Raw genomic sequence first — 12642 nt, 5'->3', positions numbered from 1 at the left:
GAATTGTTAGGTCATATGGGGAATAACTTTTTAAGGAACTATTTCCCAAGGCAGCTGCACCATTTTACACTCCCTCCGACCTTTGTGCTGAGGGTTTCCGTGACTCCACACCCTTACCAGCATTTCCCTTCTGCTGCCTTTTTATTATAGCTCTTCTGGCGGGTGTGAAATGTTATTTAATTGTGATTTTAACTTTCATCTCTCTAATGACAGATTTCGGAGCATTTTTTATGTGCATATTAACTTCTTTTATTTATCTTCCTTGGTAAGCTAGTCTTCAAATCTCTTGTCCATTTGTAAAATTGGGTTGTCATCATATTGTTGATTTGTAAGAGTTTGCTTCAGGATATGAGTCGTTTATCAAATATCAAAATCGTTTATCAAAATGATTTCACAGTATTTTCTCCAAGTCTAGCTTGTCTTTCCATTTTCCTATGGTGTCTTTTGAAGAGCAGATTTTGAATTTTGGTGAAGTGCAGTGTATCAGTTTTTGCTCTCACCAATCATACTCAGTGGTGCTTTTTGAAAGGAAGAAAATTCAGTAGCTATGTGGATAACAGGGATGCCTTTCATCTGCATTTTGGTGTTTGTGAAGATTGCTCCACTTGTGTGTGTAGACGTTTAAGAACCCTTGTTCTGAGACATTCCGAATGCTGTGCACACGCAGAAACCATTAGCGTTGTCCAGGCTGCTTTGGACGCCGACCGGCACACAGAGGCACTGGCAATGCCTGCCTCGCCCGCTCCTATGACAGCACGGTCTCTTGCTGGTCAATGTCCCTTGAAAAGCATCACAATTTCTATGGCTCTGTGGAATGCTGTTTTCCTGAGGTTAGTGGTTTTTTTTTTTTTTTTGCGGTACGCGGGCCTCTCACTGATGTGGCCTCTCCGGTTGCGGAGCACAGGCTCCAGCGGCCATGGCTCACGGGCCCAGCCGCTCCGCGGCATGTGGGATCTTCCCGGACCAGGGCACGAACCCGTATCCCCTGCATCGGCAGGCGGACTCTCAACCACTGTGCCACTGGGGAAGCCCCTGAGGTGAGTATGTTTAAAAAAGGTTTGCAATTCCAGAATATGAGGGCAATCCAGGAAAAGTACCGCTGGGGCTGCTTCTAGCCTCACTGTGAATTTTTCCACGCCTTAGAGCGGGGGTCCCCGTTAGGAACGGGGCCGCACAGCAGGAGGTGAGTGGCGGGCGAGCGAGCGAAGCTTCATCTGCCGCTCCCCATGGCTCCCCATCGCTCGCGTTTCTGCCTGAACCCTCCCCCACTCCCCGGGTCCCTGGAAAAATTGTCTTCCACGAAACCCATCCCTGGTGCCAAAAAAGGTTGGGGACCACTGCCTTAGAGCATCTTTAAAGATGTTCCAGTGATTTTATGGGTATGGACAGAGGGTGCTGAGGCTAGGTGGGTAGACCACAGTGGGTATGCATGCACTACCTGTTCTTCTTGGTGGTCAATATTGTACCAGGCTGCTTGTCCTCTGTGCTGCCAGAAGCTAGAAATAGTGTGACACAGCAGAACTGCACTTCTGTCGTTTAATATTAGAAGACAAGTAGCATGGGTTCTTTTAATTGACTTTTCCTTTAGGACAAATAGACATAATTAAAAACCTTCTCTCTAGTAATCAATTGACAGATGCTTATTGAATACATATTGTGCTTGAAACTTATCTGCGTGTGATGACTTCCAACCTGGACCTCTCCCCTGAAGCCTAGATTTCTATGTCACAACCTGTTCAACTCGGACGTCTAATAGACCTGTCAAACACTGAGGGCCTGACTTTTCCCCCCAGAGTTACTCCTCCCATGACCTTCTCCATCCCAGTCAATGTCAACTCTCCTTCACGTGCTCAGGAAAAGAGATGGAAAGTCATCCTTGCCTACCATCTTTCCTTCACTCCCTGTATCCAATCCATCATAAATCCTAGAGTTTCTAAATGGAATATGAAATCCTGGATGAGATTCCAACAGAGAAAAGGGACATTAGGGAAGAACTCATTAAGTCTGAATAAAGTATGGAGTTGAGTTCATAATAACGTATCAGCATCGATTCATTCATTGTGACAAGTGTACTATACCCATGTAAGAGGTGAAAAATCCGGGAAATTGGGTGCAGAGCATAGGGGGACTCTCTGCTATCCTTTCGCTTTTTACCTTTTCCGTAGATCTTAAACTACTCTAATATAAAAAAAATTATTAAGGAAATACGCAAAGGAGCAGTTTCTGCTGACTTCTAGCTGATTAGAGCCTGCGGCTGGTTTGCTGGAGCCGAGGGGACAGAAAGTCTGCTTCCACTGATTGGATGGTCTGGGTAGAGGGTACTGTCAAATTAGCCAAAGGCCATACACATGGTTTTCTTTGGGTGTGGGGATTGGTCACCTTATCAGTACTTTTTCACAGTTTAATTACTCCAAGGAAAATTGATAACCTCAAATAAGTTCAGTCTTTTCATAACAATTGTGTCACATAATTTATCTTTCACAAATACATAATATTGTTTAGGTATTCTTCCTGAAGAGCAAAGTTCTCTAATCCTAGAAAAATACCTAACGTTTGGCTTTTTAAAGATCTTGCTATAATTCTTTATATGCTACTCAAAATGAAAACGTATTTTTATTTTATATGGAATACATTGATCTGAATTAAAAATAAGGACTTTTTTTTGGAAAAGCAAGAGGGCACTAGAGGCTGGTGTTGGGTAGGGAGTGGAGGGGTTGGCAAAGGCTCTGAAGAGGTGAAAGCCAAAGAATTGCAGGATCGCTTGTATCATTCGTTTGATTTTCTGGGGAATCAAGGCTTTATGCAACTTCAGGAAATCCGGGCATCCGCTGCTGTTGGGATCAGGCAGGTGGTTTGCCGGCACTGGATTCTCTTTCCTTGGCCTGTGATGGAAGGCAGGGGAAGGCAGAGTGTTGCTTGTAGGGAGAGTTTATTAGTGTTCTTGTGAATCCCCTTCATGCCTGTGCCTTTGAACTTTCCCTGCAGCTGTAAACAGCTGGAGATGTTGCAAAGAATTTTAAGGACTTGCAGAGTGCTTTGGCCATCAGAAGCTCTCTCCCACTGTAGTTGGATGTGTTCAAAGTGTAAGGTGGGCAAAAAAGGTGGCTGTGCGGTTCCCTCACCTAAACCCTCTGGCTGGAAGCGTGCCCTAAATGCCGAGTCTGAAACGGGCAGGAGAGCGGGGCGTCTGATGGCAAAGACAAATGCAGCGTTGTAGTCCTGAGTGTGTTGCCACCCTGACGGGACAAGAAGGTGAAGGTGATATTTCATCCACTGTTACGGTCTGTCCTCTCCTTACCTGACCTCTGAAATGGAGCCGTCAGCTTTGAAAAGCCTGGTGTCTAAAATTAATATTCTTCCCCATCTGACTAAGAAGGCAACAGCTGAGCAACATGAGATCAAGGACCATCTGAGTTTAAACAGGGGCTCAAAGTGGCATTTGAGAGAGAGGATACTTCCTCTCAGAGTGGACACTTGTCTTTTCAGAAGACTTACTCTGACAGGGAGTCAAGACTTTTACCAGGGAATTGCACAGTTGTTTTGAACTCTGCAAACTCCATTTTATCTGCTGGAACTTATACTCTGCACTTGGAATGGTCTGGACCCCAGCATGTCCTCCTATAAATGGTAATTACTCTTATTTTCTGTCTTTCTACATCACCTTAAACAACAAGTTGTACCAAACTCCAGGTAGAGCTTAACGTTTAATATTTTCTCTGCAAAATTTTTATATCTTGGACCCAAGCTTTTGTTTTAATATGTTAATTTTATGTGGCTTCCTGAGCCAACTTGAATACCATCTACAATTACATATTAGATTTTAGTTGTAATTTGTCTTAGACGTAGTCATGAAATCCTTATTTTAATAATAACTGTTTTCTGGGCAACTTGTAAGAACACTGATGACGGTCTCTGGTGTATTTTACAGAGCTCTGGCTGACCCTGCTTACATTTGAGTGTGTTTAAATGTGAGGTCTTTGTGTGGCTCAGTAGAAGTTTGTAGAGCATTGGATTTTAAATAATTTGTAACTCAAGGTATTATTTTTACTAGCTGAGTTGAGAAAATGAAAGACGACGTTTTGTGGAGCTAATTACAGATGATTTCAAATTGAGAAAAAGCTGGAAGAAGCAATTTCCAGAAAATCTCCAGCAGGGGGCCTCAGGAGGGAACTGGCCACAAGTTCTCATCAGTCTCCCCTGATGATCAGGAGATGCACAGGCACATACATCGCGTGGGTGTTCAGTGTCAGAGCAGTAGAACATGTATCACCTACATTCGTAAGGGAAGTAGTGCAAGGAAAGCACAAGGGTGTGAAATCTTTGGTACTTAGCTGCTAATGAGGATGCAAAGAAAGGTATCTGGGAATCTTAATCTGTGTGAGAGGATTATTAGGAAACACAGTTCTTTTTAAAATAAGCACCAAACATTTTAAGATGTAGGCAGAGAGGGGCTCTGGAAATGGCTCATTTGGTGGAGAGCACTCCTCCAAGGGCACAGAATTCCCGGGGGGAGCGCCAGAGAGCCCCTTCCTTACACAGCAAGCCCTTCCCACCAGGGCCAGGAGGAGCAAAACCAGCAAATCCAGTTAAACCCAGAGAAACTTTGTATCCCATACTTGTACCAGCCACTTAACATAAACACTTATTTTAGGTAATGAGGGAAAATTGTAGTTGCCCAGTGAAACTTAAGGTGGCGTCTTACTGTTTGCTTTTGTAGAAAAAAGTGGGGAAAGAAACCTTTTTCCTTTCAGAGTTCCAGCATTTGAAACTCAGTATTGATATTTGCATTTCTCTTCCTAATTTTGGGTCCCTTCTGTTTAAATAGAAGCGACTTCTAAATTCCCAGTGGTCATTTTCCCACAGAGTCAAATGTGTGAGTCGGTGATGAGAACTCTGTTTCTCCTCCTTGCAGTCAAGGGGAAGGCAGACTCAGAAGTCACGACTGCGTCCTGATTTACAAATCGGAGGCGGAGGGGCACGAACACCACACACCAGACAGGAACTTAGTCGGACTCACCACCAAGATGCTGAAAGTGAAGCGGCTGGAAGAAATCAGCACGTGTTACCACAGTGACCAGCTGGAGAAAATGGCCTTTTTTCAGTGCATGGAAGAGGTGGAGAAAGTGAAGTGTATTCTGGAAGAAAGTTCTAGTGAACAGGATTCGAGATCTGGGAAGAGTGAGGTAACTGTGCTAATTTAGTCTCCTGAAAAGTGTCAGTTCTACTTTATCTTTTCTCACATAAAGCAATACCTGTCGCCGTTTATACGACCGTTTTCTGACTCTGTTTGGTCACTTGAGTAGAGTTAAGGAAACTTCATGAACAGGCAAACTTCCATTTGTTTCATGGAGGTTTGTGTATCGGCGGGTGTGGGAAGTCAAACTTCCATTTGTTTCATGGAGGTTTGCGTATCGGCGGGTGTCGGAAGTCATTCGGAGGCCTTTGAACGTGCACCTCTCCCTTGCAGGCAGCTCCTCAGCCCGGTGGCTGGTCTACAGGTTACGATGGTGAACGTATGCAAACACACATTTCTTAGGAAGGATGGTTTAAAAGGATAGGTTTGGGCATGAAATCCAGAGAAGCACTGCGAGGGCCACAATTGCCCTGCAGAAGTTTCTAATTTCTTCAGGACCCTGAGGTCCTCGCTGTTGACAGTGGCGGTCAGAGTCAGGGACAAGCCCTTGCCAACGGCACACCTCATGCAGAGGGGGGGGGGGGGGGGGGGGGGGGGGGGGGGGGGGGGGGGGGCAGGGGGGGGGGGGGGGGGGGGGGGGGGGGGGGGGGGGGGGGGGGGGGGGGGGGAGGGCGGGGCCACTTGCTCTTTGGGGCAGTTACTAAAGCAGCCCAGGGGCTGCCTGTCTGAATAGTGGGGCCGTAGCTGTTGGAACATTGCATGTATGCAAAGCACTCAGCACAGGCTCTGTCACCAGGGTAGGCGTTCAGTAGGTGTCGGCCAGCAGCACCCCGTCCCCTGTCTGAGCTCGCTGGGTCTCCCTCACCATCCACGGAGCACCCTTCCTGCCCGCCTGGCGTAGGCCTCGCTCTAGCACCTGCAGTTGTTTGGAACTTGTTTGTCACCCTTCTCTGGATGCCCTCCTCAACGTCAGGACTTCACCTCACTCCACCTTGCATTCTTGGCTGCTTTCCTGGTCACGGCACCAAATAGGCCCCAAGAATGTTTGCGGAACAAACAGGTCTATTTACGTGAGTCCTGCATTCTGGTTGAGGGCTGGGGGTCATTATGTTCAATAATCAGAGCAAGTGATTCTTAGGTCGGTTTGGGGTACGTCCCTCTTTGTCTGGCTACTGTTCTGAAAACCCCTGTCCAGGTAGGAAGGGCATTTCTAACGATGCAGTAGACAATGAACTAAAGCTGTTAGATGTAAGGGGCGGAGGACTCTTTTCATCGTGAATGTGTAAAATGTGCTGGATAGAAGAAACGAGTCAGGTGGAAACGTGGGTGTTTTGAGACTCCACTTTCCTGATGAGCTAACATCTTGTTCAGCAAACACCAAGAAGAAACTTCCACGGGCAAAATTTAAGTCAGATATGAGGGCTTCCTCATTAGAGCTGCTTACAGTACAAATGAATACAAATGAATGAAATCTTCTGTTCACTGATTTCTGTAGAACAGAGGAGACACAATATTCTTACAGGATAACTGTGAAATAAGCAACTACTGGCAATAGTTTCTACGAATTTGATTATGTTTCCAGGACTGTTTTTCTTCAGGTTCTGTGATATAATTTTTGTAAGTAGAGGCCGTATCTTTAAAGAGCGAAATGGTGCTTAGCAGAAACATGAACATTTTTAGGAAGAATTGTTTTTGTGATGAACCGCTCCAGAATATTAGAAATCAAATGACTGGGAAGTTAAATATTTTAGGATATTTTTGAGGGAAGCACTGAGAATGTTGTTCCTCAGAGACCCTAGAAGAACGTCCTTTGTGATTGGTCTGATGTCCCCTGTGTCACCTGGGCCCTGGTGTGGACCCTGCGGTCACTGCTGTGTGGAAGGTGGGGAGGAATGACCGTGTGTCCCATTCAGTTTCTTCTTGGTAAATGGCTCAAGGCCCAGAGATGTCGGCAATCTCCCCGGCTCTCTGTCTCGCCTTGTGGAGGACGGATGGGCACACGGTCGGGAGGTGTGGAGCTCTTCTCTCTGCGTCTGCCAAGGCCCAGGCCCCGGCCCCAGAGGCCCTCGCTCGCCCAGTGGGTGGATGCACGGGCGGCCAGCAGGCCTCGCAGGGGTGGGCAAGGAGGGCCTTCCAGCGGCTCGGATGTCCTCCGGAATGCAGACGGAGCTGGACTGACTCGGCTCAGTCTCCTGCTGGGCCACGGGAGATCTTCCCAACACCACACCCTCCTCCCAGGAACCATAAAAATGCTCGCATCATTTTCCCACCTGGCCCCCTTTCTCTTTACCCCTCCTCTCCTTGAGAAGCTTAGCTCAGCTAACCGTAGTCGAGACCCTCCCTGCAGTGCACTGACAAGAATTTACACTGAATTTCAGACACTCGAGTGACACGCAAACTGTTCTGAAGGCTTGAGGCTCAATTTCTTTCTAGAAGAGTCTTTTCTCTCCTAAAAGGAAAAAATTATCTATGCATCCAACAACTTATGTTTGTTAACATCGTTTGGTGAAGCCCAGATTCTTCTTTTCCTGCTCTTAACCAGGTTTTTCTATTTCACTCATTTTTCTTCCTCTGGGTTTATTTTGAACTCCCTTCTTTTCCTCTGCTTTATTTTTTGTTGAATTGATTAAATTCCACATACTCTACTTTTCTACTATGTTTTGTTCCTTTTGTTTTCCAACTTTCCTTTTGATTCTGTTTTCAGTTGACTTTTCTCATTCTTTTATATTCCAAAGGCTGTTCAAAATCACCTAAATAGTGTAGAATTTTAAAGGCTTTTAGCAGATAACACTATAATAAACTAGATCTAAAGCCACATAATATGGTGTTGAAATAAAGTAAAACTTAAATAACTAATGTGGCACATATGAGTGATGAGTTTAATAGCTACTGTGTGTGTACCATTAACTTGTAAATGATAACGGCTCTCATAACTATAATTAGTATTACTTTTACACAGTCAAATCCAGGTTTTCCTCTTTTGTTCATTCTCTATTAGCTATATAAATAAGCCCTGTGCTGCATTTCCCTCAGATCTAATTTGCTGTTTTGATACACACACACAAACACACACACACGTTCTCTTTGCTTAATGGAAGGCCAAGGAGCTTCCGTTCTCAGACAACCCGAGGCCAAGTCCCCGCGGTTCCGTCCGCCTTCCTCGGCCGCCCCCATTTGCTGTATGCATCCCTGCTTTTTGTGCCCGGGGTTATCTGTGCGCATCTCCTGTCCTCTGGTTTCCCCCGCTCTCCTGAGACCCCTAGCCCCCTACCCTCCACTCCCAGGCACGGTCCCGAGGGGAGGGTAGAAGTGAGGACGGTCCCAAGGGGGCGGGATCACAGCCCCTGGAATGTTTAACCGCTCCAAATGCTGCAAAGACCAAACAGAGCAAGGTAGCCCTCAACAGGATGTGAACAGACTAGAGTGCGTTGGGGCAAAGCGTGACGGCAGTTGGCACATTTGATCGCAGGCGGCCTTTCCTGCCTAACCGCTATGAAATTGGACCCTCAGCGGCAGCCACGGTGACTATAACTTAGGTCTCAGAATAGCGTAGCTGCGGGTGGAGGGGTTGTGATGTTTAGGGCTGCGTGTCCCCACCCCGTCTCTGTGCTCCTCGCCGGACCGCGAGGTCAGGAGAAAGCTCCCTGGCGGCGGCCCAGTTTCCGTGGTGCTAATTGTCCTTGAACTGGAGACGAGCACATTCTCGGGGGTGTCACTTGTCGCCAGCCCGTCTCCCTCTGCCGCTGCACCTGTTTCAGGTCTGTCACACGGGCCATCCTATTTTCTCCTTTTAAAGAGGCAGATTGCCCGCTGATGGCGTAACTGGAAGAGTCTCCCTTGGGGCCCTGCAGAGCCCTGCGGCTGGGCAACGTCTCCTGCTCAGAACAGAGTTTTGCTTGGGAACGTGCTCGCGCTGGGTCGGGGAGGGAAGGCAGGGATGGACTTCTCACTTAGAAGAAAAGACGTCTGGATCGTAGGCAGCGTGTGCCTTCTCTCGTCTCCCATCCTCTGGTGTGTGCTCCGGTCCGTGATGACACGGGGAGGTCGCAGACAGGCGCCTGCCCTTGAGGACACGCAGGTAGTAACGTCGTCACTTTTAACTGTGGCGGATCTGTGTTACTGTCCTATTTGAGTGTTTCCAACCAGGGAGTGGGCTTGCCCTGCAGAGGGGAGGCATGTCCCGTCTCAGTCCTCGCCCAGGACGGCCTCCTTGGGGGTTGGGATGAGGAGAGGCAGGTGGCACACTTCATATGTCAACCTCTCCACCAACTTTCGGGGAATCTGGAGACAGCCATCCCTGACGTGCACTATTTTTGTCTGTGAGAGCTAAGAATAGTGTCAGCATCTCTTCTTCTCTTACCTGTTATGTGACTTAGGAAAACAAAATAGCACAAAAGCAAAGCATCGTTTCCCCTTACAAAGAAGCCTATGCAAAAGCAGTGTCTGAAGAGTGATCACCTCTTCTGACAAAGCTACCGAGCACGGCCTGCCGTGACTTTTCCTTTGAACCGTTGCCCCATGATGCCTTTCCTGTGATGCCGTAGCTGTCCTAGGAATGGAATTCTGTCAGGAAAACAGTGGAATTCTGTAAGCATTCAGATTCTAAGGAGTTTAGCTCTTCCCAGTAGAGGGTATTCATATCTGGGAAATCAGTTCTTTCTACATATTTAACTCTTTTATCAATTAACATAGATGAATTATTTTTAAGACGATATAAGGCAGTTTAGCAAATACTACAGGGAGCGTGTTGGATCCTTGTTCCCACAGGAAGTGGACTGACAACAGCGTCCCCCATCTTTCTCATCACCATCTCCCCCATTCCAGGGACCCCTCCCATGAAACCTTAATACCACAGATGCACTGTATTCATGTTCGTGTATTATAGGTGTATCTGTGCTTTGCACATAAGAAGAGTAAGATTTTTTTCACCCCTCCTAAAGAATTAATTTTTACCTCCTTGGATATTCCCTGTATTGAAAATGCCTTAATTTATGGTTAAAAAATTTCTGCAGGGGAGTTGGGTGATATATCCCTATACCCGCATATAAACGCCTGAGTTATATCTTATTCAACAAGAAACCACCATGGGGACTTCCCCGGCGGTCCAGTGGTTAAGCCTCCGCGCTTCCAACGTAGGGGGCCCAGGTTCGATCCCTGGTCGGGGAACTAGGATCCCACGTGCCACGTGGCACGGCCAAAGCCAAAACAAAACCAAACAAAAGCAAACAAGAAACTATGAGCTCTTCGTCCTGGTGGTGCGCAGAGGACCCAGAACTCAAGGAGTCAGGCTTTCGTGGTGGCCCTGCGCCTGTCCGTGCACCTGACACGATATCTGTCGCTGTTGCCCAAGCGTCAATCATTTTTGGCTGTTGAACACACCTCCAATGGGAAACACTGTGCGCTTTCATCATGCACGTGGAAAAGAATGGGTTACTCCCCCGGCTATGAGACGTGGCCTCCAAGTGTTTCCCAGAGGAGAGGCTGACAGATAGCTGGGCTAATTAGGAGTGCTTTGGGTGTGTTTTTTTTTTAATTAATTAATTTATTTATTTATTTTTGGCCGGGTTGGGTCTTCGTTGCTGCGCGTGGACTTTCTCTAGTTGCAGCGAGTGGGGGATACTCTTTGTTGTGGTGCGCGGGCTTTTCACTGTGGTGGCTTCTCTTGCTGTGGAGCATGGGCTCTAGGCACACAGGCTTCAGTAGTTGTGGCACGTGGGCTCAGTAGTTGTGGCTCACGGGCTTAGTTGCTCTGTGGCATGTGGGGTCTTCCCGGACCAGGGCTCAAACCCGTGTCCCCTGCATTGGCAGGAGCATTCTTAACCACTGCACCACCAGGGAAGTCCCTGGAATCATGTTTTTGATGTGCTTATTCTAGATTTTCAAATACACAATAACATACACATATATAAATTTTAAAAAGGGTTTGTTAGTTCACAACCGAAAATCACCCCAAACCCCTAGTAAGGAGGTGATGCCACGTCAGCCGCTGGACGCTGGCCTCGGGGCGCTGTGTCCAGGTCTTTGTCCTGGGCCACTGGACACTTTGGGCTTTATTTCTCACTTTCTGCCCCAAACATAGAGATGATAACAAAGATGGGGGGATGATAAGCAGACAGCAGTGGAGAGAAGAGAGGCCCAAAGTCTCCGCTCTGGACACAGACACATAGAAAACCCCTAACAGGTCAAATTCAGCCAGTGCCCCTCGCGTGCTGGCCCCGGTTCTCCCTGCCATCGCTCCTGAGGTCCCAGCGGAAAGCGGCGCCGAGTCAGGAGCTCGAGTGCAGATGCTGGGATTGTCCTGGGAGTCGACTTCGGGCAGTGGGGGTGGGAGCGGGGGCGGGGCCCGGGGGTGTGGAACAAGGGAGCCCCGAAGGCTGCATAGCCCCCTGCCACTCCAAGGGCCGTCCGCAGGGTGACAAACCCCCAGCATTTTCAGTTGCGTGCGGGTGAACGGCACCCGTCATTTACAACTTTTGATCAGGGAAAGACGTCTGATTGGCTAGTCCACTGACCGTATGCAGACGACAGGCTGCCAGCCCAGACCTGCGGCGAGAGCGTGGCTCCTGGCTCCGTGCACCCGGGATTCCAAGGAGCGCAGGCCACTGTGGCGTTTCCATGATGGATGGGATGTTAAAGGAGGTCAGGGGCCTGGGAAGCATAGCTCCCGAGAGACCTTGGAGGCCAGCTGACCCAGGGCCTTCTCTGAGGGAACTCAAAGCCCAGGAGAGGTAAAGGGGGCCTGTCCCAGGGTCGCTGCATCGAGACTGTCCTGTCCTTTCCCCACATCCAGCCACGTCCAGGTCAGAGGCCGCCTTCTTCACAGGGGCCTGGGCCACCCTAGGCGAGGTCGCTGTCAAGTTCCTGCTGGCCGTTCCCATGCGGACCCGGCACGGCAGCCGTGGGGCAGCCCCTGGGTCAGCGGGCAGAGGTCCTGCAGGCCCCTCGCAGGGTGGCTGCCCGTCAGCCGGGCCCTGGCCTCTGGCCTCGGTGCCACCCCTTCCTGACTTCCCTGCTCTCCAGCTGCTGCCCTGGGAACAACACCCAGGCCTCAAGCTGGGAGCTGGGCTCTGTGTGACAAGGAGCCCGTTGGAAGCTCAGGTCGTGACGGGGTAGACTGATGCCCGGTCCGTGGTCAGGAGTCAGGAAATTCTGAGAAGAGGCAGAGACCAGGCTGCGAGTGAGGGGCGTGTGAGCCCAGCCTCCGGTTTGCCGAGTGGGCCTTCAGCTTGCAGGGTTTGCGTTCCAAATGTGAGCGGCGAGCACGGATGTCACCCTTCCTCTCCTTATGTTTGCTACACCGTTTAGGGCTTATCCAAACTGAATTAGGAGAGGAGTAAGTGTAGAAATGAGTTATAAAGATAAGATTTTAATTCTTTTTTTTTTTTCTGTGTCCCAAAGAAAGTTCTCTACCTTCTGTACAACGTAGACGCTTATGATGGTGCATCCCCTTCCAGCCCTACGATTCTAAGTTGAGTTGTGCTGTGTTTGGGGCATGGCAGGGCACAGGC

At 48.6% G+C, this 12642-nt stretch overlaps 1 protein-coding gene across 4 annotated transcripts in view; it reads left to right on the top strand.

Annotated features, from left to right (window-relative positions):
• The window catches only part of MYLK4 (myosin light chain kinase family member 4), a 92810-nt gene that overhangs the window by 12116 nt on the left and 68052 nt on the right, over nt 1-12642 (top strand). Inside the window, exons 1-2 of one of the 4 annotated variants that reach the window (XM_067751846.1) lie at nt 891-1037; nt 4913-5183. In XM_067751846.1, coding sequence (XP_067607947.1) covers nt 946-1037; nt 4913-5183 — 363 coding nt within the window. In that variant the 5' untranslated portion in view covers nt 891-945. Of the gene's footprint in view, nt 1-890; nt 1038-2757; nt 3628-4912; nt 5184-8955; nt 9213-12642 lie in introns of those variants that run through there. The other 3 variants (XM_067751847.1, XM_067751848.1, XM_067751849.1) reach the window with 3 other exon arrangements.

This window comes from Pseudorca crassidens, chromosome 10 (genome assembly GCF_039906515.1).
Source record: "Pseudorca crassidens isolate mPseCra1 chromosome 10, mPseCra1.hap1, whole genome shotgun sequence".
Classification (NCBI taxonomy): domain Eukaryota; kingdom Metazoa; phylum Chordata; class Mammalia; order Artiodactyla; family Delphinidae; genus Pseudorca; species Pseudorca crassidens.
The sequence above is the reverse complement of the archived record's forward strand: the minus strand, read 5'-3'. Positions and strand labels throughout refer to the sequence as shown.